Consider the following 25,254-nt stretch of genomic DNA (forward strand, 5'->3'; position numbering starts at 1 on the left):
AGCTTATTTTATATCAAGTGTATTTCTAAACATGTTAGGGAATTATGCAGTACTTCAATAACATAAGAAAGAAGAAAATTAAGAGGTACAGGACAAGAGACAAAAGGTTTTATGAACAATACCTGGAAAAATAAGAGCTGATGGTGTAGAAAGGCATATAAAGGTTGATCTAGTTGGCAGGAACTTCAGAAGCAAAAACTCTTGCATTAATTGTGATGAAATAGCAAAAGATTCAGTAATCAAGTGCCAGGCTTAGGAAGTGGGCAGAGGAGGATAGAGAGGAACAGCAGTCCAGGAAAATGAAAGATCCCCTGGCACATGCGCCATAGCATGACATATGAAGACATTTTGCTTGGCACTTCTACTTCACGGAAGGGGCTAGGGCTGCACTGCCACAACAAAGATTGAGCCCCCCACTGTCTGCCCTGGCACATCAGCATCTTACAAGTCGAGGTTGCAGGTGTTCTTGGCCCTCTGCCCAAAACCGCTGCTGACCCCTGTGATATATTATAATTTGCTGATCTCTCAGCTGTGATTTCCAAGGTGCTCTTCTCTGCCTAACTGAGGGAACACTATCATCATGCAAGATCACTTCTGTAAATCTTTAGTATTCTTTACAGTGGGACTGCTCAGTGTCAGTAAGGGGGAAGAATCTTTTCCTATTCAAAATAAGGACAGAATCAGATCTGTTGCAACTAAACCGTTTTCCCTTATCCAGGCTTCACAGGATTAACGTCCACTCTTGTTAAAAATATTGTATCAATTCTTTTTTGAACTTGGAACAGAAATTGAAAGGTTTTGCTTTGTGGTAAAATGCCAGGTCTATGAAGACATGCTTATATATTCAAATATTTTGATCTCCAGACCTTACGTTTGAGTAATCAAATGAGCAAACAATCCAAGACAAAAGATGGCAGATTTTTACTCACTGATTTAATCAACATTAGTTTTAGAATATTCTTAGAAAAGTGACTTCTCTCAGAGTAAGTTATACTTCTTTTCTAGAAAAGTGTTTAGATTCTCAAATCAGAGACTGAAAGGTTAAACCAGAACATTAAGAAAAGCTGGATGGTGTAGGGGCTTGAAACAGAATGAGGTCTTTCAGTTCTAGGGCACTGGTTTGAATCAGAATTGTGCAGTAGCTTATCTGAAAGCAGCTAGATTTAGTCCATTTCCCAATAACACATGTCCATTATTACATATGGTACTTAGTTTCCCTGGCCAGTGTAGACACACCCTGTGTGCACAAGTCTCCAACAGAACTGCTTTTAAAATAGTATGCTTGGAAATTGCTAGCAAGGCTTCCCTGGCCAGTAGAAACAGAGCATATAAACTGGTAATAAAGGAGACTCTTGGAGCTGCACAAAAAAAAAAAATGTTGCACTAGCATGAAGCATGCAGTTGGTATTATACCAACTTCACTGAAACGCCAGGGAAGAATCCAGGAATAATAGCTAGTATTAATCCTATTACAAAGTTATTTTCTGAGCCCTTTCACATAGTAAAACATTTTAATGAAAGCATGTAGCATACAAAAGTATTGGATTACTGGCAACCACCTGCTGCTTTGGCTGGTGTGCATTATTATGCTAAGAAATTTGATGACATCCTAAAATCAGACACTAAACACAAACACTTTCAAATACCACTAACCTCAGAATCCATTCCTTGCATTTCATTCTTTTCCATCTGAAACTGGACAAAGTCATCAATAACATGAAACAGCTCAGGAGAGACAGCTTTAAAGTACTTGTGGTAGTCATACTTTACAGCTAACGATGCAAAGATGGTATTGTTGACAAGAGCAGATCGCAAGTCAGTGAGAACTCCTGGAGAGTGTTGCCGTGGGTCTTCATAAAGGTGCTTGGTTATGAGGTAGTCCAAAATTGCATCTCCCAGGAATTCCAAGCGCTGGTAACAATCTTAAAATATTAGAAATAAAAGAATGTACAGCATCACTTCTTTAACTACCACATTCTTTCCAGGCCCCTGGTTAGGCAGCTCAGCCCTTTACCACGTGAACACCACAAGTTAACCAAATGCTCAAAAAAGATAATATACACATTTATAACATGGGTATCATTTTATTGGGGTTATGTTTTGTGTTATTTTAAAAGATCACTCAGTGAATTAAAAAAATAAGAAGTTTCATCAAATATACTTTGTAATGAAGCCACTTCTGAATCAAACACCCATTTATAGCGTTGTGGCAAAAAAAATAATCAGAGCTTATAATCAATGTTACACAATTAAATCAAAGGCATTAGCTGGACCAAATAAATAAAATCAAATTATATTTTATTGGCTGGCTGAACTTAAAAGAATGGCAACCAAGCTTAAAAATAAAACAAAAACCCAAGAAAGGAATATTAAAAGAAAAAAAGTAGTGGAGGTATATTTAACAATTAAGATTTCTGATGCAATTTTCTGTATGTTTAGGCTTCTTGAAGTTTAAGTCTTCAGCAGCATTTCAGTTGCAGGACTGCTGCTTTTAATTTTGAATCTGAAAACAATACTGGCTGTTGCTGTTAGTTTAGACTGTGAAGGGGGTGTAGGATTTTTTTTTTCATTTGTTTGTTTTTAAAAGCACGCCATGAATAACTCTTGAAAAGCAAAAGGAATGGTTTCCGGGGAAAAGGAAGAAGAGAAAAAACAATGAGAATGTTTTAAATGTGAAATGGCTAGTACAAAGCAGCTGTTTGTACCTAGTCATTGGGAAGCTGCTAGGATTTTAACTTTTACTTTTCATGGAAAAAGCATCACTAACATGCAAGTGTTCTCAGAATAGTCTTCTGTGCCAGTCTGAGTAAGAGATTAGAAATCAGAATTCCCAAATTCCATTCAAGTTCCTGCCACTGACTTACTGTGTTAAATTAGCTTTGGTCAAGAGACTATCCCCTAATTTTCCCATTTTTCTTGTGGAACTCAATATCTACCATCTATTGCCTCTAAATATAGTGAAACCGTGTTTTTAACGAAACACACGTGCCTAGATATATTCACTGTTAATTCTATGCATGGAAGCCTTACTCAGCAGATAAACACAGTAGTAAGAGCTGTGATTTCTTGGGAAGAATTTCTCCTTGAAAATCAAACTCTATTTTCTCTGAAGCCCCATGCTGTTTGGTCAAGGTATCACTTGACTGAAACAAATCCTTCTTTCCCAAGATCTAGATCCTATGAAGCACTAAGCATTTCTAAAGTTGAGGACAATTTATCCTACATGCACACACACAGAATCGGGCCCTAAAAATATTCCTCAGTATTCCCAAACTCCAGTAGTGTAAGGGGAGACTAAGAAAGCAGGGATGAAACCATGGCTTAGTAAACTCAATGGCAGGAGTTTTGCAATCATTTCAAATGGAGCCATTATTTTTCTTTTTTTAAAATCTCATGCTGACAGAAAATACTCTGGGTTTTAGAACAAGTGAATGTTACATTTTAGAATATATAATTTAGACAAAAATAATTACAAATAGTCTAAGACTCATGTTGTAAACCACAGCTCCTTGTTCTTGTAAATAACTCATTTAGTTTTTTTAAACTATGTGCAGTCATGTAAACATGTGCACGCACACACGCGCACACACACACACACACAAATGCACACAAACTTTATAGAAAAACTCCATATGAATTAAAGAAATTATGTATGGAAACACTTCACATTTCATGAACAGATATATATTTAGTAAGTTACTCAAACATCTGTTTAACTTTAAGCATTTGAGTATAAAATGCGACAACTATTTTACAGTGATATTATTCAATTCACCACAATCTATTCTTTGTATTTTGCTACCACATGATTCCTTTCAGCTAATAAATGACAGAGTCTTATTTTATAGCTCAGGAATACAGTCAAGGTGATGCTCCTGGGATGAGAACTGGGGAAACAGCTGCAGATTACACCACCTTTCATTTTATTTTATGCAAACTATTGTGACTAGTTCTAGCAAGGCACTGCACTTTCCAATGTTATTTGATAACCAGCTGAGTTTAGGATTAGTTCTGAGCATATCGTGCTGATGAGAGGAGAGTTAAAGAAGAAAAAACAGAAAAAAAAGACTCAATTATATGCTGTACACTTGAAGCAGGTCAAACCTGAGTCACTTACATACCCTTCTAGCATTTAGAGAGGGAGAGGTCACACATGGTTGACTGGGATTTCCCTTTAAAATAACTGAAACAAGATATTCTCCTCCATTTTCGTAGTCATTTTTGTATAAAGCAGCAATTATTTGAACATATAAAAAAAGTCTACTAGTATCTCATAAGGAAAGATCTGCTTATGAAGACGACCTGCATTTTATATCCCATAATTATAGCTAACGTAGGTATGAAATTATTTAAAACAACTTACCAGTAATGGTATTGTAATGGTAGGAGGCATGAGTAAATGCCTGAAGAAGATAAGCCTTGTTCTTAAAACTGTAGTTAATTTTCCTCTCAAAGTTTTCGAAGCCAGATATAAGGTGATTCAGGGTTTTTTCAGCATCTGGATGATCAAACATACACCTTGGTGGAATCTTCAAAGAGCCGTACTCCAAGTCTTTATAGAGAGAAGACTCCAAACTGGCTACAGAGCTGGAAGCACAGTTTGGTGAAGGAGTCTTCTGCTGACTGATAAAGTTCTGTCTCTTACAACACAAAGTGCTGTCCCAATCAGTTTTTTTAATTACAGGGAGCACCTTTAGCCCTAACGAACAAAGGAAAAGCTGAGCAGCTCTTTCACCACAGCTGGTCAGATAGCAGCCCAGCAGGGCTTCCACGCAGTCTGCAATGCTTTTGTCAGCAATACACTGCTCTGTATGCAAGTCATACGAGATAGACTGTTTTCCTGCATCAACACCACAGTTTTCTTCTGACGGATTCCAGAAGCCTACTACAAATTCATCCTCTTCGACAGCCTTGCTAGGATCCAGATAGCACATAGCATCCCAAGAGCTATAGTCGAAATCATCAAAATCTGATGAAAACTGAACATTACCCAGGGTTGATTTTTTGGGTGCCTTCCATTCATAACTAGAATCAGTGGTTGAAAAGGGTGAGAGAGAAATTTTCTTCACAAAAGCCCCTGATCCCATTAACATATTATCAATGAATTTGATATGTTCCTGATCGTACTCCAAAAAATCATCTTCAAAGTCAGCTTCTTCCTTGGGTAACCGCCACATTAGGTCTTCATCTTCCTCCTCATCATAATCATCAGGAATTTTACCATTAGGCAACAAGCCCTCTCCTTTTGTCTAAAACAGAAAGCATAAAAATAAAATGAGGCAGAGGGAAAAGATGGTTATGCAACTCTGTTTTAAGAAGGTATGTAGGTAATTATTTTTATATTATTCTATATTATACTCACTATCAGTTAACTTTAAAAGAAAGAATAAAAACATTTTCTGTCAGTTAATATTATTAATTACATTGTTTACACCACATGCATGGAGCAAGGCCAAAATAAAATAACTTTCTCAGAGTACAACTGATTTGCAAATTATATTTTTTACTAGGAACCTCTGTTGTTTTACTACAAATTGTTTCTTTTTAAACATTTTAAACAGAAATACAAATAAGCAGAAGAAAAAAAAATATGTGCACATCTGTGTGTCAAAACTAAAAGTCAAGCAAATATTTTACTTGCATAGAAAAAAGAAAGAGGGGGGAACCCCCCCCATAGTTAGGCAGATGTACCCAAAGTCATTCCTTTAGACGTTCTGTGTCAGCATTATTCAGTAGCCAGAGACTATTACCTATATCCAAGGAAGTAAAATGAAATCTTGTGTTCTGTAAAAATGCCATAATGAGGATTTTATAAACCTTACTTAAGGTAGAGCTTAGGCATATTGCCTCATGATCATACAATACAATCGCATACAAATGGAAAATTTGTTCAGTGAAACAATTAGAAAAATGTTTTAGTTTTGTGCTACTGCAATCATTTTGCTTTATGCAGAAAAATGCATTCTTTCACGTCAAATATAGTTAGTTGCAAATAGTTTATAGTCTACTTGGCAAACATGAAGGAAAACAAGTTTAGGGAATCAATGTAGGATGATTTTTATATTATAGAAAGAAAAACAGGAGCTCTAATGCCAGTTAGTTTGGCAAAAGTCTGATGTTTATGTGGGTGACAGTCTAGATAGCATGTGTTAGTGATTCAATAAGTGATCTAACTTTCTAAAAATGTTAGATATAGGCCAATATTTGGTTCTACAGTACAAATTGCATTTGAAAAAAGAGTCAGAAAAAAGAACATTTAAATTCCAACAGAAATGAACTTTCAGACTATGTTTTGCCAAGAAGATTTTTCCAATTTGTCATGCATTTTTCTAATGCTGCGAATCTTTCATTAAATCAGGTCTAAAAATAGGAAATGCAGAAACCTTGGCATATTTCTTAAAAATTGCATTTTTGACAAAATAGTAAGGTCCACATTAAGTAACAAAGGATAACACCACATAATATTCCAAAGGGAATACATTAAGAGAACGTTATCCTTTAAGATGTAGCTAATTAAACAAAAATAAGTCTTTAGTTACTATATCAATTTAATTTAAACTATTTTTTAAATTATTGCTGGATTTTCTAACATCTAGTTTTGCCTTGGTTGAGAGAACCTAGTGATATTTCATGTTTTCCATTAATGACAATTATAATAAATTATAGCCAAAAGCAGGAATGTTCAAAATACCTCACTACAGTTTTCACTGGTGCCTTGCTACACAACGTTCTGGTATTAAAAACAAAGCCCGCCGCAAGAACCAGTGTGGTGCACATAGCAGCAGCATACACCACTAGAAATGGAGCCTGGCCATCCAGAGCCACCCTCAGGCTGCTAGCCAGGCTCGTGCAGCTGGATAAGCACCACTGCTGCCCCAAGAGGCCCCCCAGTTAAGGCTCCTGGGACCAGCACATGCTGGCCCCCACCTTCCCTACCCCAGCTGGGACAATTTGGCACTTGCTGGAGCGCACATGCGGAGGCGTGCCCTGGGGCACAAAGCAGCGGCAAAAATGCGTGCCACTGCTATTTGGCTGCTGCAAATGCACATCCCTGCATGTGGGGATGCAGCCAAAGTGCCTTCCTGGTCTGAAGCCCTAAGAGCCCAAAGGCCCACTGTCATTTTAAATGTAGTGTGATCGTTCATATCTATCCTCATCTTTAAATTTGGACACAGGCTTGCAAACAGTATGGCACCAATATGTAAAGCTTTAGATCAGCATTTCCCAAATGTAGGAGATTTACACGCCATGCAGTGAAGCTGACCACTCTCAGCCTGCCAAATTTTGTTCAGTAATGTTGATGCTGTGCGTGCACAAAAGTATATGCACCCATGTGAGCAGCAGACTTCTTGAGTAATATTCTGCCTTTAGTTGCTGTTCCCCCTCCTCCCATCCCACCCTAGGAACCTTTCACACACCCCACAATTTGGAAAATGCTGCTCTAGAAGACGTGATCAAGAGAAAGCATTTAGTACTCTGAGACATGCCATATTTCTTTATTAGAGAAGATAGTGAAATGTAGAACTGTATAGGTCAGAACCAACTTTCAAGCAGTTATGGCTGCTCTTATTAAGGCTGCTGTAACATTGCAGTTACAGAACTGATTGCAATGTACTGCAAGGTAGCTTAAACTGGATACCTGGGGTACCAGGAGCAGTCTAACTGCAGCAGCATAAAGCTCAAGGTAAAAAATATTTACCTGGTACAATACAGAAGCAAGCTATGCTAGATTACTTGAGCTACATACTCCCATAGCTAGACTGTATCTGGTACTCAAACAAGGTAAGCTCCCAACACTACACTTGGTTATTGCAGTGTAGATGCAGACTGTGATTGACAGGAGACAAGGGAGAGATTTAAAACAGACTTAAGCATTAGTGAATCTGCCAGCTTTATGATTACAAAAAAATGTTCTTCAATTTTCAGAAATAAAAGTTTATGAAAAACTATACATGACTGAACTCTGTAAAAAAGAACGCAGTAGCCCTTATTTCATGTACACATTACTTTGTATTTTTTAAAACATTAATCTGTATACCAGTAGTTTGGAAGCCAATAGGAAATTCAGGTAGCTTTGCTTTTTAATAATAGCATTCTTTCAGGAATTACTACTGCTAGATGCCCTCTCCCCCGAATAAACATATTTTTTCATAAAATTTTGCTTGATTTGAAATATTGTTTTCTGCCACTACTTGCATTTCAAGTTGAGGATAAAATGCTTTTTGTGCTCTCAGCTTAAGCAGTTTGATCACTTAATTAGAATTACTTGTTTTGTTCTTGTTCAATTTGGCCAAGCCAAGAATCTGACATATTTCTAAAATGTTTTAATAACAATTAATCAAAATATTATGAAATTTCAATTCCCAGCTGGAACACTCCATTTTACAGACTAGGAATAGAAATCATTACTTAGTCATTTCATGGTTACCATATTTGAAGGTGTTTGTGTTGAGTTTTGAAGCCCAATTTGTGTGTCTTAAAAAAATCCAACTTGACTTATACACCATGCCACATAAAATAATAATAATAATAATTAAAAAAAAAAAAAAAAAAAAAAATCGGGGGCGGGGTGGGACTGGGTTCCTCTGGCCCAACCTCATCCCCTGCAAGCAGCTCAGCCCCATCCCCTGCAACCGGCACTGGGCTCGCAGGGGTTGGGGCCACGCCAGCTGAGCACTGAGCAAGTAGCACTAGGCTTGGCGCCACTTGCAGCAGCCAGGGACAGGGACGAGGTTGGTGCTCAGCTAGTGCAGCTCCATCCCCTGCGAGCAGCACTTCCTGCAGGGGATGGGGCCTGTGCCAGCTACATGCTGAGCCCAACTTATACACTGTGACTATGAAAATCCTTACCTTTCAAATTGGAAAGCCGGGGGTCAACCTATACACCATGAAACACGCTATTTTACCATTTGGCTGTAGTAAATGTCTGTAGTAAATGCCCACAACCCAGACCAAAACTATATGGTTTTTACAAATTAGAGTTCATGACTGACAAAGGAAGCAAGTTGTTCAGAGGCTAGGGAAATGTAATTTTTTTTTTTTTAAGTAATTATCAGCTGTCATTTTATTTTTAAAAAGGGAAAATAAGAAATTGGATATTAAACTCTGGCATAATAGAGAACCACAATAATCAGGCTATTTTACTCTGCAATAAATATTTATTCATTCAGTACATCTGCTGAACAGTTCTCAGGTGTGCCCTCTGGTGGTTCTAAACTATGGGCTTCTCATGTGTCCCAAGTCTCAGAACAGAACCATTACAAATTAATCATAGGAAGTAAATAGCTTAAAGATATACTGTAAAGAAAAGTAACACCCATTTTAAATATATAACTTTGTGAGAATTCACTGAGTGAGACTGGTTAAAAATTGCAAGCTATTATCTGAAAGTTCTTAGGGCTATTCCAGATCCCTTCCTTAGTGGGCACTATTCTCCTTCAAATGTGAAATCCACAACACTGGCAGAATGAGGGCCTCACAAGAGGAATCAAAGTTCAATTTCCAGCCAGTTGTAACCCTCATTTAGGATCAGAAGTTGGACTGTACAGCACAAGAATTGCAACTACCTGGTGTGGAAGATAACAGGAACTAAACAGGTCCCTTAGCCCTCTTGCATTTAGATGTTAAATTTAAAACACTAAATAGGAATAAAGTTCAGTTGCAGGCCATAGCAGAAAAGAGGTCCTCAGTATTCAATCGCTGAAGTGTAAAATGCGACCTGGCAACAGAGAATGACTACTAAGAAACTTATCTACCCAACTCGTTATCCCCAAATCATCATCAGGAATCTATGAAAATCCCTTCCTTTTATGCAAAGTAGGAATTATAAACATCTGGTAAGGCGAGACAAAAATTAACTCACTTTGACATAGGGATAACCTGCATTTAGAGGCAAGGTCACTTAACAGCAAAATCGATAGTTACCCACCACCAGTTTTCAGTGTAGAGGGACACCAACACATGAGCTTCCATGGTTTCCAAGAACAATGGATATATGCTCCTCTCTGAAATGTTTCTCTTCTTATACCACTAAGATATACACTTACTAAACTGTTTCATGAATCCCCCTCACTAAATTCTCCATCACTTTTCTCCACATCTTTCTTAAGTTACAGTGAAGTTAAGGGAAAGTGGGAAACAAAAATGTATGGAATTATTTTACTGAAGTATAATAAAAAGGAAAATTTGCGTTCCCTTCCCTCCACTTTTGTGATACTTGTATATAGGAAGTTATGCAAGTCTTAACATACCGCAATAGAAGCTTACCATTTCATCTTTCTCCCATTTGTCTGTGTTACTCTTGTCCTGGTTTACTACATAACCAGGAGGAAGCCAGTTGACCGGGGGGTCAAAAATAGATACCACCATACGGCTAGGAAGCCCCTTCTTTTTCCCCAGGCGATACAAATTACAGTTACTGACCTTTAAGACAAAAATTATTATGAAGATCTATATGCACATGAATACAAATGCATATGGAAATGCAAATAAAATACTCAACTTAAGGTGCTAAGCAAATGCTTGTTTCTTACACTTAAATCAATATCACATATGTAAACATCTGTGCACAGCTTAAATACAAAAAAAATAAAATAAAATCACACTTTAAAAATATATCTATATTTTCTAACTTTCCAGAAGAGTACAACTCAGCCTAATAAAGCATTTATGACAGATTACCAAATACTAGCTTAAAACAAATTTTAGGGTTTTTTTTTCCAAAAGGCACTAATCATACAATTTAAGAAATAAATTTACTCAACTGAAGCAGAATGACAGGCAAACAACTTAATTGTTAACTTTAGAATAATAGTAATGGTAGTTATGAAAAACAAGTATCATTAAATGGCAGTATCACTAATGACAACTTCATCAAGCTTTGAAAAATAAGAATTTCTACTGCAAACATTCTCCTTCAATTGAAACTTAACAGTAGAAAGATAAAAACAGTTCTGAGTTCATCCATAAATGTGGGTTTAGTTATGCTTCAAGCTTAATTAATTTTAGCAATTTTAGAATAGAGGGAAGGAAAAAAGTAATCTCATTGCATATATTGAAAAAATTTTCCTCATAGCTATACACTTTTAATCTCTACTTTTCCTTTTAACAATATGTTTCTTTTCTTAAAATGTCTAAGTATTCTTAAAATAGATTTTGTAGCCTTCAGGTTTGATCATATTGAACTGTTAACATAATATATGCTTTCCTTTCTTCCTAGATTAAATAATAATAATAATCATCAACTATTCAGGGACTTGATTCTCCCTGTGCAAAATGTGATCCAGCTTTAACAGTTGCTGATCTTTAAGTGCAGGGCAAAAATCAGATTATTAGAATTTGAATTGAAAGTCACCACATTTTGCAGAAGGAAAACTGGATCAAATTAATTACTCCAGATTTTAAGATGGTGGTAGGCAGATAGAAAACCTTGCCAGTCTTTAAAGGCACCCCCAACAGGGTTACAAAACTGCTCAGTTCAAAAGAACATTTAATAAACTTCTGATGCTCTTGGAAAAGCTAAGGGAAGTGAATACACTTTTGGTAGCAAATTAAAACGTATTTGGTATACGGTTTAGAACAGTGGAATTTACGAACTCATATATTCAATCTTATCAATCTTCTCCCCCTCAGGCCAAGTACAGACTGGCCTAAACTTCTGTCGGTATAAGTGATCAGAAACTGGTCTATACCTGTAATAGAACACGTGGACTGGTTCAAAAACGGTGGAAAGTGGTCTAAGATTTGTGCCCCCACCCCACCAAGGGTGAACGCGTGTTCTGTTTGCTACCTATCTAACCCATTCTGCTTACAGAAAACTGCATAATTCAGAACTATTCCACCTTGGGCTTTTTGAATGTTTGTACCTAGCCTCAAAGTAATGAACAAGAAGTTTAAATTTAGAAACTTGTAGCAAAAAGTTGTGTCAGTCAACATGATGCTAGTGCTGGTTCCATGATCCTGTAATTATATTCCTAGCATACATAGTACCACATCTATCCACTGTAGGCAGAAATTCACCTTTAGGCCTATCAATCTGTGGTAAAACTGTTAACATGTGCATAGTGTCACCTATTCAGTCCAAACAAAACATGTATTACACTCAGCATTATGCAGCGTAGTTATGGATGGTTACTACTTACTTTTTTGCTTCTCATATATGACAGGCGTCCCTCATGAGCATCAGGATAAGTGCAAAACAAATACGTGGTGATGGCATGCTTTAAAAAGGAATCGCCAAGCATTTCAAGCCGTTCCAGATTAAATCCATCACTAGCATTTGAAAGGGTCAGAGCTTGAAGAATGAGACCAGGGTTAGGGCCAAGGGTTTTTGAAGAGTACCCATTGGAAGGGCTCTTTTCAGAATCCATTCGGTCTACTGAGGGATTAAGAGCTTCTGAAGTACTGGTGGTCACTGCCATTTTGGGGCATCCATCTGAGGTAGATTTGTTAGCATTTCCATCAAGGTATTTATTACTCAGTAGAGTACATTCATTGCTGGGCTTGGGCTGGTTCTCACTGCTGTATAAATTCTGAATGGGGAATGAGGTAGTTGGTTGTAAAGGTATGTCCTGCCTGCAGTAATTCAGCTGATTTCCTTGGCAAAAGTCTCTGGTAACTAAATCACAATTGCCATTGGCAAGATTTTTGTTGTAAGAAACACCATTAATTGCTGCAAGTTCTACTGGGACATCAATTTGGAGTTTACTGGGTGACTCATTGAGCAATGTTCTGTAATTCACAGACATTTGGTCATACTTTTCTGCAGAAGAGGTTCTATTAGCACCTTGATGTGCAGCATTTTCAGGGACTACAATTGTGCTGTGCTTACAGTAATTTTCATTCTCTGCTAAAGAGGAGCTAGGAATAGAGATGAAGGATTTGCTGTCAATAGACTTTTTCCATCCAAAGTCCAGGTTAGGATATCTGCAAAGATAATTGTAAATTTTGTTAAAGCCTTTAAAAATGTTCACACAGCAAGAGAACAGTTTTATATGCATGTTTTACATGGTGTAGAAAGGAATATTTTTAAAGAAATAATAACAACTTCGGCATATAAAAATTTTTACAACAATCCAAATATTCAATACTATTTCCCTTAACTGAAAAATTACATGGAACAGATGTAGTAGATCAATTTTAGACTGTTGCAGCTTTGAAAATTTTCAGAGTTTTTGCAGCATTTCTATAATGCGTATAAAAGAAAAACATACCTGAAATCTGCAGGAAGTGATTTAACCCCTACACCAGCATCAGTGGCTGTTTGGGCTCTCAATTCTTCTGCTGTCAATAGACAATGCAGACGATAAAGTATGCTGGGGAGACAAACTGCTTTTCTCCACAATGATGCTGGAATAGGATGTATAGCACAGAGTTCGGGAACCAGTATCTTTGAAGAAGGAAAAGAGTTTTATTTTTACCTATAGTCTTCAGAGGTCTAAAGTATTAGTTAAAAGAGGCAAGATAAATGCACTGTTAGACTAGAAAGCAAATCATTACCTGCTTATTCTGCAGACTTTCCCATTTAGCTTTCCTCTTCTCAGCACTGCTTAGTGGAAGAGCTTTCCCCTTCTGATTCAAATGGCGAGGGGTTAAAAGATTAAGTCTAAAAACAAATTGGGAAATTCTCTTTAATGTAATTAAATAAAAATGACTTAAATTTTCCCCAATGATAAATGTATTTGCATACCCATCTTCACTGACAACTTGAGCACTCAAAAAGCCACCAAAAAATCAATAGTTAGTAATAAATATAAGTCTTCAAAATGTTATCCGAAAGTTAACTAACAAACTAAAATGGTGCATTATAACAACTGTTTCAGGACTGTATAAATAAGACACAAATGCACATTATATTGATTTCATTACCTTGAAGATGTGTGGTCCACATCCAGCAGTGGCTGGTTGAGATTGGTCAGGTCAAGATTATACTTTGTTTTATAATATTCAGCAAATGTTTCATATTCAGGGGAAGGGAATTTGCTGAGTGGAGTAAGATCAGTGTATACATCAGCTACATAGAATCGATGAGGCTGATCAAAATTTCGATACCTTAAAAAAAAAAAACCAAAAAAACTGTGTGGTACATAGTATGTACTTTGAGTAAAATTTTTCATTGAAGTCTCATATTCTTCATTGGATCAGATGTTTCTAAGTTGTCGAATAAATTCAAAGAATTAGCTCTTATGTACAGAAAATTCAAAAAGAGTACTGGATCAAGTACTACAGAAATAAGCACAGGATAAGAACAGAAAAAAGTCAGCTCAGTATTCTATATAATGTTCTGTGAAGAAACAGGAATCAAAATGACCCATTTAAATAAAAGGATGTATTGCATCCTTTGTAAATATTGGAATATGCATGTTAGGTTGTCAGCTTCAGTATGAGCATTTATTTTAAAAATTAAAAATTGATCACTGGTAAACAGAAATTTAGTCATAATAATTTTTTTTTAAATTTAGAATTTTATTTCATTAAAAACCAAACTTGAGCTCTAACTCACAAATTCTGAATGCTCAAAAGTATACTTCTAGCTATTGTATATTAGAACTGGCACTTTTGCTAAGCTTTACCCCCAAAAGGAGTCTGTTACTGCACTAGCGTGCTTATATTTCAGTTTGCACAATTTACTAGCTGACAAGATCAATTCTTATTATGAAATGGCATGTGTTTGGGGGTCTTCGATCTGATGCATATACCATTCCCCATCCCTATCCAAATATCTGAGAAGCCTTCTTAAATTAAGTAAAATCTCTCTTAATAAATTTTTCATCCCTGTTACAAAAAGGCAACCAAGACTGCTATGCTCCTGCACCATCTCGATTCTGTAGTCTTGGAAACTGGATATGTAAAGCTAAAGCAACCTTCTCTTACCAGTCTTTTCACAATGATTATCTGTATCACAATGATGCCCAGTGTCCAAGTTAGACTGGAAATCAGTTGGGTATTGTACAAAGGAGAAGTTACTTACAACATCTTGTTGTAGATGCTCATACATCATAACACATGGAGACTTTTTTGCCTTAACGGTACCCATAGCCCTTTCCCCCCTAGCTGCCACCTCTCCTCTACTGCCAAGTTTCCAGACCCAAGGGCTGGATTTGGTCCATAGGACATAAATTGAACACCACTTATCTAGATCAGTGGGGACTTATCAACTGGGGACTAACATGCAGCCCACAGGCTCCTGCCCAGCTGCTATTCCCCTCACTGCTTTTGATGCAGTGGCAGCTGGGGTCTCCAAGCTCCCCTTCCTTCCCCAACTTCCACTTCCTGACCGTTCCTGGGAAAAGGGGGGAGGGGGCAGTACAGATGGGGGCAAAGAGGTGGGGTTGGGGTATACTGTATGCAGTAGCAGAGGGAGGGAACTACCTGTTCAATGAGTGCAACAGAGGGAGGAAGCTGCTTGTGCAGTGTCTGTAGCAGGACAGCTGGAGTACGTGGTGTGTGCACAGAAGGGGAGGGAGCTGGGCTACTCACGCTGGGCACACGGCAGCAGAGGGGGGAAACCTGTCTGCATGGCACGCCCAGTCAGAATTGGAGTGAGGCTGTGCACATGGTGGGGGGAACTGGGCTGCCCACAAGGCAGGGAGGGGAAGGAACCCACCTGCACAGACTTCCTACACCAATACAGGGATGTTATGCAGATTGACAAGAGCACCATGGTAACATCGGTGTATTGGTGTAGGAAGCCTGCCACGCTCTTTGTGCCACAATGAGCTCTAGCAAGGCAATATGAAATTTCATCCCTGCAGTACCCAGTTGACTTGTACCTAGATGTCAATATGGCCTCCCCATCCCAATAGGAAGATACCCATTGTGACCTTCACTGTTGGGTATGAAGTGGCAAACAGCAGCCTCTTGCACAAATTGAGTCTTTCCACCACTTCGGGGGTACTATCACCGTCATACCTAGCAGACACTTTCCTGAAAAGATAACAGCCTACAGATAAGACTGCATCATAAGGGTACAGGCAGTCCCTGTTGCATCCAAGATTGCATGTAGAGATGTTTTAACACCTGCTGCATGTCCCCCTCTCTCTCTCTCTCTGAGGGGCAAAACAGCATTTGGTCCTCTAGTAAGGAGTCTGATGGACTTCTAAGAAGCCCATTTGTAACTGGCTGAAAGAGACAACTGGCAAGCAGTGCTTATAATTACCTAACTTAACTCGAGACTAAGTTATGAGACTTTTAACAAGAGAGGTCAGAAAGTTTGGGCTCTCCTTCTTTAGGAGCAGAGGGCAGCTGCTTGACCTTCTCATTTACTACAGTGACCAGCAGGAAGGAGGCCACCAGGTGGATAGAAAAGTACTCAGCCCCTATTGAACGTATTCTTCTAGTTCTTAAGTAGCAGTCCTGTTCTAGTTTTATTCTTCACACATTACACTTCCAACTTCTCAGGAAAACTTTAGAAATAAAGAACATTGTACTCTCTCACAAATCTTGGCATTTGCTATAAAATCATTTGATTTAATACCAAGGATTTTTTTTCTGAGGTACCTGCTTTGAAAGGTACTTAGACATCTGCACTTCTGGCAGATTTCCAGCTGTTGCATCCATATGTTAATATGGAAGTTGATTTTGAATTGAAAAAAAATGTCCTTTGTCCTTTAGGCTGTAGATTTTCAATAATCAAGCCTGGTTTAAGGCAGCAAATAGAGCTGCCATGCAGTGATGTCTACTGAAGGAAAAAATCCAGTCTAATTTATTATCAGTTCTTTTTGTACAGTCTCAGAGGAGTAATTTAGAATCTCCTCTTGTTCATCACTGCTGGGACTCTCGTGACAACACTTTTAGAACTGGAGACAGAAACGTCTGCTCATCTCCCCAAGTTAAAATAGCTTCAGTAAACTTTCTATTGGAAAAGAACATTGTGCAAGTGGTATGGTAACTTGTAGGGAACAGATCTCCAGAGATATAAATCCTACCCAAAAATTGTCAATAACTTCATCATTTCAGGCAACGTAATCGATTATCCGACGTCTTTAGGTTTACTTTATATGGAAAATACAGGCAACTGTTTTGCTCTAACATATTCTTCATTTACTTTTATTGGCAAATATTTATCAATAAAGTTACTACTTATAGCAATATGGTACTCACCTTGGAATGATAACTGCATCCTGGTAATCTTCTAATTTGAAAATAAAAGGTGTTTCTTTTGTATACTGCGTACTGGGAATGCCTGTACGTGCTTCAGATTTTTCAATATCTTCCATAAACTTAAAGTCAATGTCCAAAGTGCTGGAGTCATCAACTTAAGGGGAGAGGCAAAGAACAAAAAAAAGATATTTCACTTACTTTATTGGGTTTCCTAAATTGGAACCTGTTTAAATTTATAACTTGCCTTTTTTTTTCCCCTCACTTTCTGTACACCTTGGATCATTTTCCCCACTGTTCACTTCCTACTTGCCCAATATTTTGGAGGAAAATTATTTCTTAACAGTAAATCTAGGTACTTTTAGATGATTTCTGCTTCACCCAAAACATACTGATGGGATATTATATGAAAACAAATAAAGTGCATTTCAAGTTGTGAAGATAAAAAAGAAAATAACAGAATTAAATCTGACACTATTAGCATGCTGAATATGTGAAATAACTGGAAGTTGACAAGTAATTAATTAACTCTTATGATGCAAATTCAAAACAAATATTTAAAGAAACTATCCTTACCAATATTAAGAGGTAGAACACAATAGGCTGAGTCAGCTTCTGTAGGTTTAAACTCTAGTGCAGGTTTCTCAAGCCGAAGAATATGTGAGAAAATGTACTGGTGAAGGCGTGTGATCAGCTCAAGCATTTGTAAAGACAACATAAAACCAGATTTCTTTAGTTCAATAGATATGGTAACCTCTCCAGAGCGTGTATACACAGGAAAATGAGGAATCTAAGTAAACAGAAAAAAAGCAAAAGATCAAACAAATTAGAGACTGACAAAAAATCCTTTAGAAAATTCCATACATCCCTCTTCCAGAGCAGGAATATGCTAACTACACAGTAACAGGCACTTGGTTTAGATGTAGGTATTATTTATTAATTTACACATATGGAAATAGAAGTGGAAGCCATTAGTTTGGTCCCAATATGATGCTGAAATACAATTTCATGGTTAAGAAAAAATTAAATACTTCAACTATTGGAACATCTGGTCATCTTATTGTGGGTTGTGCCTCTCAAGGCTTAGAGGCAGACCAGACCTGAAAAGGAAACAGCCACATGACGACTCCATCTCCTGAAACAATCGGAGTGGGACACTGCTAAAGTACTAGCTCATGCAAACAATCCTGTAATTTGCAAAAGGTTTTTTTTTTTTTGTTGGTGATTCACGTAGAAACAAAATTATAGCTCAACTGAATTGGCTAGGAGTCCCTAAAGAAACTTTTCAGAATATTTAGGTCTTTGCTGAGCTTTACAATTTTGGTCTTTTTTTTTAAAAAAAAAAAACAAAAACACGTTTTTTCCTCAACCTTTAAGCAAAACATTTTGGCAACTTTAAATTTTATTTTGTTTAAAAAATAAAATAAAATTGCAAGCCTTGCCCCCCCACTGATTCTAGCAGGCCCATGGCCTAGGATGGAAACTTAAAAGTTCACAAGAACCTGACCCTCAAGTTAGAAAATGTGCCTTTTGCAGTTTCAAAGAATAAAGACATTTCTTACTTGACAATTTTTTTCTGTGTTGAACAGCATTTCTCATTTACCATTAATGGGTTAATGTCTTCCCACTCCCCAAGAAATGTACTGTTTTCTTAATTAGCATCAAGAGCGCTCTATGCCTCAGTCTTGCTTTGGAGACAAAAAATGTATTCTGACTAGGATTGCATGCATAAGGAAAGAAGCTGCCAACAGGAATAAAAATTACCAGGCAAAAAATTTCTTTCTACACTCATAAACCAATCTGAAGTAGCAAAAAAACTGAACCAGAAAGGAGGGAAAGGGTAAGCAGAATTTTAAGCATCATCAAACTAGAACAACAGGCAGGGAAACAAGTTCCCCTGCTATTAAGATAGGAAGGTTGGAATCAATCTACCAACACTTTCTAATCATAGGATACTGCTTCAGAGGAACAAAATCTTACTTTTCAGATCCTCCAAAAATGAAGGTGGCACTTCTCCCCCTCCCCAGTAATGTCATAGAAACCCACATAAATAAATTCTGTCTAGCATGTCAAATGGTACAGGATTTTAAAATTTCTTTTAGCAGAGCTTCCGGGGTCTGCAGCTTTGGTATTTTCAACAGGGTATAATGCGCCGGATAAATCTAGTGTATGCTTTGTATATGCTCAAAATACTTTCAGCAATAGGAGTGCCACTTAAGTTATAACCTTCAGAAAAAAGTACTAGGGGCTAGAACACAATAATGGGATAACTATTTCCCTAGCATTGTAGAATTTATCTTCAACAGAGATTTTTGGAGTAATAAAAACCACATTTTTCCTTACAGCAGCAGCAGCATGATTTTTGAATAAGTAGGGGGATAATTCTAAAAGCTTTAACATTTTGAACTAACTAGAAAGGCTTTATCTGTCATACTGATTCATCTTAGGATCTGAACTTATTCAAATGAAGACCTATCTATGGGAAGCCCATTTCTCTGGTGCCTGGTTGCAGAACTTCAAGGAACTCAAGAGTAACTGAGTCCACCAGAACTTTGTGACAGTTACTAATATTTTTGCACTCCAGGAGAATTAGATCATTGGTTCTCAAGCTTGTTAGACTTGAGGCACCCCCTTGGAAAATGCCAGATCTTAGTTTTCACTCATTTTTTGAGTACAGAAAAAGGGAAAGAGCAATTCTTGAAAAGAACTCAAACACAACAGGTGAGAATGTTTTTAAACATTATGATTCCTGTTTAAAATCTCTGGATATTTGCACACCTACCAGTGCTAAAATTGCAAGGTGCTGAATGGCACCCTTGAAAGGATCTCAAGGCGCTCCAGCGTGCTGTAACACTGTGGTTGAGAATCAATGATATAGACATCCAAGGTCCATTTATGCCAAGCACTGTACAAATCAGTGGCAAACACTTATCCCAAGCACCCTTGTTTCCTTTTGCCCCAGAAAAATAATTTTTACTAGATCAAGGAATGACATTTTCTAACCAAGTTTTGGCTTGGATGCTTAAATACCATATTTACTAGATTCAAAGGTAAGTCCTGTTCCCGCCCCCCCCAACCATTTGACATGGAAGGGAAAAAAGGCTGCTCGGTTTGGAATTGAGTATGAGGTGGCAGGGGGGCCAGCAAGCACTGTGGCTGTAGCTCCAGCTCTGACCAGGGCTGGGCCTAGAACTGCAGCTGCTGCCTGCCCTACCCCTCTGCCTTGGACCCTCTGCCCTGCCATCATCTCCTCCCACACCACAGCCTCAGCCCTGCCTTCCTCCATCCTTCTTACCCTTGCTCTGGCTCCAGCAGGCTCCATTCCCACAGCATGGAGCATGATTGCACCAGGCTCACAACAGCAGCTGAGGGTGCAACCCAAGGCAAGGAGGGAGACAAGTGGTGGGGGTAGACAGGCAGCAGGGGATCAAGCTCTACTGCCTAGCCTCCTGCCACTGCATTCCTATTGCAGCAGTGGGGGTGAATTTAAAATGACCCTCTAATAATCACGTGAAGAATTTTAACAAATTGATACATTTTTCATGTATAGAATTTAACTTTTGGGGGATCATCTTAAATTCCAGGTCATCTTGGATTTGGGTAAATACGGTACACAGAAGGTTAAGGAAAAAATCCATGCCAAACTACATTTCTGTGCTGGGGCAAAACCTGAGCACCCCTAGTCTGGATGTAGAGGAATCTCTGCTTGAAGAGATCTGATCTTTGTTGTAGGCGCAATGTCGGTTTTTGGCTATTTAATCTAAAATATGAAAGGGGCCTTCTGGATCAGAGAAGGAATAGCAGGAACTCTTTTTCTATTTTTCTCTATCTGCTTTCTGTACATTTTGTGAACTACTTTGAAAGACAGCTGATTTTTCCATGTTGAGAACAATGCATCCATTGCTACAAAAAGTCTTTAAACATCATTATTCCCCAGATGAAGCAGTGTTAAAGTTGGAGTGGTTTTGCTACACTTATAAATATACTACAGGCTTATGCATACCTAGCTGTTATAGAACAGAGGCTGCAGGCTCCAGAACAGCAACTTCCCCCTCTCCAAATGAAACTATCTTAAGTCTACACTTATTAATGCCCTAAGATAGTTAGAAAGAAGCTGCAAATCTAAATGGTAATAATTATGTACAGGAACAATATACTGAGGGTTGTAATAGATTCTCCATCACTGAAAATTTTTAAATAAAGAGTAGAAGTTTTTCTAAATGATATGCTGTGGTCTAAACAGGACTAATTCAGGGAAGCTCAAGGATCGATATAGTACAGGAAGTCAGATTAAAAAACCAAAATAATTCCTACTTGCCTAAAATCTATTAATCCACTTCTTAAATAGCTTGGATTTTTTCAAGAGTTTGAAAAATTGCTTCTCTTGGAAGACTGATAAAAGCAGCAGAAGGCTCCTCATGTGGAAGTATCAAAGTCCTTGAGAGCAGAATAATTTGAGAAGTCTACATTGCAGCATCTCTTCCAAAAGGAAGAAGCCTTTCGTATAAGATGACAGATATTAAAAGGGACATTGCCCTCATTAGTAGGTCACAGCTTTTGTCTGGAGTTTTTACGATCTTTGTCTTTCCTCACTAGCAAAAAGGACAGTGCTATACTTCATGCCCTTGCTTCAGGGCCTCAACTCTCTAGTGAGAGTTCAGGGAAGACAGACAAGCAGATGTTTCCATCTAGATTTTATCCTTACTTGTTTTATATAGGAGTTACTAGCATCTGAAAGCGAAACAATGATGCATTTGCCATTTCCTTCTGCTAATATGAACGTGTTTGAAAGCCTTCATTCCATTATTAAATGGTTAGCAAGTTTTACAGAGTACAAGCAGAGAGGGCCATTGGCAGTAACTGGCTTGGTCATGACCTATGCCCTAGCTGATAAAGGAATAGTAGGTCATTAGTGAAATTAGAATGAGTTTTCTAAGGCTCATTCTTGTAATGGAGCTCATCTTCCCCCCAGAAAACAAAATAGTATTATTCTGAAATAAACTTAATGAAATGCAGTAAAGTGCAATTGTACTTAAGATGGCACATTTAAATTCACAAATACAGACTAGGGAACAACTGACTAGACTGCAGTACTACAGACGAATATTCATGGATTATACTAGACTGCAAGCTGAATGCGAGTTAATAATGTGCTACTGTTGTTAAAAAAACCCAACAGCATAATGGCATTGTATTATCACACATGTAACACGCAAGTCACAGGAAGCAAGTCTTCCATTATAGTCAGTGGTGGTGAACCCTCACGTGCAGTCTTATGTCCAGTTTTGGGTACCATACTTCAAAACAGACAAAGACAAATTGGAAAGGGTCCAGAGGAATACAACAACAACGAGAGATCTAGAAAACATGACATACAAGGGAAGGTTGGAAAAATGGGATTATTTAGTCCGGGGAAGATGCAAGGGTTATTTGATTACAGTTTTCAAGCTCATAAAACACTTTTTAAAAGAGGGAAAGACAATTATGCATCCAAAGGGGTCAGGATAAATTGTAATGTGCTTAAAAAGCAAAAAAGGAAGATTATGGTTGAACACTAAGAAAAACTTTCTAAGTATAAGGCTGGATTAAGCACTGGAATGGACTGCCTAGGGAGACTGTGGAATCTCCATCACTGGAATGTTTTACATACAGGTTAGACAAACAACTAGCTGGGATGACGTGGACAGGGATGTTGTCGTCTTCATCTGGGACTTGAACTAGATCAGGTGTGGCTAATCTGTGGCACGGTTGCCACAAGTGTCATGAGCAGATTATGTATGCAACACTTGGTAGATCATGGAGGGGATAAGCAACGAAGCTGCAGATATGGTAGGGAGCAGAAAGCAAAGCAGCAGATCAGGCATAAAGCACAAGGCAGGGAGAAGGTGAGCAGCAGATTAGGTTAGGGGAGGGATTCAGAGTGGCACTCAGGGCAGGGCTAGTTTGTCACAACTGCCAAAAAGTTCAGCCACCACCAGACCACTGTGGTTCCTTCCATCCATTTTCCACAGGATGATCTATAAAGCTTTATCTCCATTTTCAGCTCAGATGAAGCTTGATGGTGGTGCACAGATGTCTCCTACCGCAGAAGGAGAACTTAACATCATGAATCACAGAATGTAAGATTTAAAAACAGAAACTTTAATGGGAATTAGTTAAATTCTGGAGTAAGCTGCCTAAAACATGTTCTATGACAGTCTAGGCCAACTATTTGTCAGGGGTGCCACAAATTAGCCCAGCACCCTCTGCAAGCACCACTCCCATCCCCTTCCTTTGTCCCATCTGCTGCTCTGCTTTCTGCTCCCTGCTCTGTGATCCTTGCCCAATCTCTTGTTCTGCTTCCTGCCCTCTCTGCTGCTATGTTGCTTGAAGGTTGGCCAGCCCTGTTCTATGGTAACAGTACACTCAGTCTGCAAGGTCATTCCGGGAGGCAGAGTTTTATCTGGTCTGACCTGGCCTTCTTCACTCCTTTAGTGAAGAACAATCTGTGATAGGACTGTCAGGCATAAAAGGAGGAGTTAGGTTCATTACCTGAGGTATAGGCTTGGCTGTCAGTATTCCAAAGCATCTTGTTGTATCCTCAGGAGGATATAGTTTTCGCCTCCTAAAATTGAGCTCATCAGGGAGAGGGGTAGTTAATACCATTCCTATTACATATAGATAACAGGGCTGATCAGGTTTGGGATAACTATCCCTCAAACATTCTGGAATCTATGACCAAAAAAAATAAAAAAAAAATGTTAATACATTAAAATGACTTCAGCAAAATTTACTTAAATACTCACTGAAATTTACTTAAATTTCTTAAACAAACCTAGTACAAGATTTGTTCAGATAGATTTTTAAAAATATTTTACTAAGCTAATTTGAAGATATTTCCCTAAAAGAATATGCAAATTTATCCTAATTTATCCAAACCTTTCCTTTGAGTTATAAAAAAAAGACCCATTATGACTGATCACCAGCTTACTTTGTAAAGTTGGGAGCAAAACAAGTCCTAATCAGCAGGGATCTGGGTTTTCTGTTTCCCATGGAAAAACAGAAAACCATGGATTTCCCATTTTTATCAAAGACGTGGATTTTCCCTTTTAGAAGAGAAACCCGTGGATTTCCCCCTTTTGCAAAGAGCTCAGCATGCTGGCGGAGTTCCAGCCTACAAGAGCAGTTTGTAAAAGAGGAGGGAAACCTTCAACACTGCCCAGCAAACCTTGAGTCGCAAATGCTGCGCTCCCCACCCTGCTGCCCTCCCCCAGGCCCTCTGGAGCACAGCGTGTGCAACTGGCACGGCAGGGTACAGTGGGGCCATCCACGAAAGCTGCCTGCCGCTGCAAACTGTGCTACCCTGGCCACACTTCCTGTGTGCACGGGGGCAGCACACACCTGCCCTGTCCCCACCCCCCACACAGATCTGGGGGGCGTGGGTCCTCCCTGTCCCCCAGGACTGCACACTGCCACTGAGAGCCAACCCCGCCCAAGCCTGCAGGAGGCAGCCAGCAGGGGGTGAGCCAGCTCATGCTCCTGCTGTAGCAGTCACTGCCTTCGGTTGGGGTCAGGGGGCTGTGGACATGGGTCCCATAGCCCTGGCAGCTGGGGCCCCAACCAGCAGGGCAAGGGGCACAAGCAGGGCTGGAGGGCCGGGGGGGGGGGGCATTTAATTTTAACCACAGATTTTTGTGATTTTTTTTAAATCAGAGAATGTGCAATTTTTTTGTATCAAGGAAAACCAGGATCCCTGCTAATCTGGCACTAAGAGCACCGGACTGCCTGCTGGCTGAGTTAATTTACATGACTTCAAAAGTCAACAACTGTTCTAACTACACTGAAAAAAAGTAAATTTCCCCTACTGCAGAACATAGAGATTGAATATCTATCAGATCCTACCCACCTTTCCCAAGGTGGGCAACTCTATAGACTTCATTACTAAAAAAAAAAAAAAAAAAAAGATTCATTTTTTAAATAAGCTTGGGTATATTTTCTGCTAAGATCCAGATCTATTACACTGAATTTTCTCAGCAGAATGATTCCAGAATGAGAAGCTCACCCTTGAATTACATACACTGAAAAAGGTGCAAAGTATTCATCACTCCATCCTTCTTTGGCAAAGACAACAGACCACAAAGATCTCAACTAAAAATGGCACTGGTTAGAATTTGGATG

General features: G+C 38.6%; 1 protein-coding gene across 4 annotated transcripts in view; it reads right to left on the bottom strand.

The window, feature by feature from the left end:
• The window catches only part of DICER1 (dicer 1, ribonuclease III), a 105,127-nt gene that overhangs the window by 6,813 nt on the left and 73,060 nt on the right, over positions 1-25,254 (bottom strand). For all 4 annotated transcript variants that reach the window (XM_059723197.1, XM_006275829.4, XM_019481634.2 and 1 more), the window contains 10 exons: positions 23,629-23,808; positions 17,674-17,887; positions 17,101-17,254; positions 13,867-14,049; positions 13,498-13,603; positions 13,212-13,387; positions 12,141-12,924; positions 10,267-10,422; positions 4,364-5,249; positions 1,654-1,922 (listed from right to left, as the gene is read on the bottom strand). In XM_059723197.1, the coding sequence (XP_059579180.1) occupies positions 1,654-1,922; positions 4,364-5,249; positions 10,267-10,422; positions 12,141-12,924; positions 13,212-13,387; positions 13,498-13,603; positions 13,867-14,049; positions 17,101-17,254; positions 17,674-17,887; positions 23,629-23,808 (3,108 nt within the window). The remainder of the gene's footprint in view (positions 1-1,653; positions 1,923-4,363; positions 5,250-10,266; positions 10,423-12,140; positions 12,925-13,211; positions 13,388-13,497; positions 13,604-13,866; positions 14,050-17,100; positions 17,255-17,673; positions 17,888-23,628; positions 23,809-25,254) is intronic.

Source organism: Alligator mississippiensis, chromosome 2 (genome assembly GCF_030867095.1).
Source record: "Alligator mississippiensis isolate rAllMis1 chromosome 2, rAllMis1, whole genome shotgun sequence".
Taxonomy (NCBI): domain Eukaryota; kingdom Metazoa; phylum Chordata; order Crocodylia; family Alligatoridae; genus Alligator; species Alligator mississippiensis.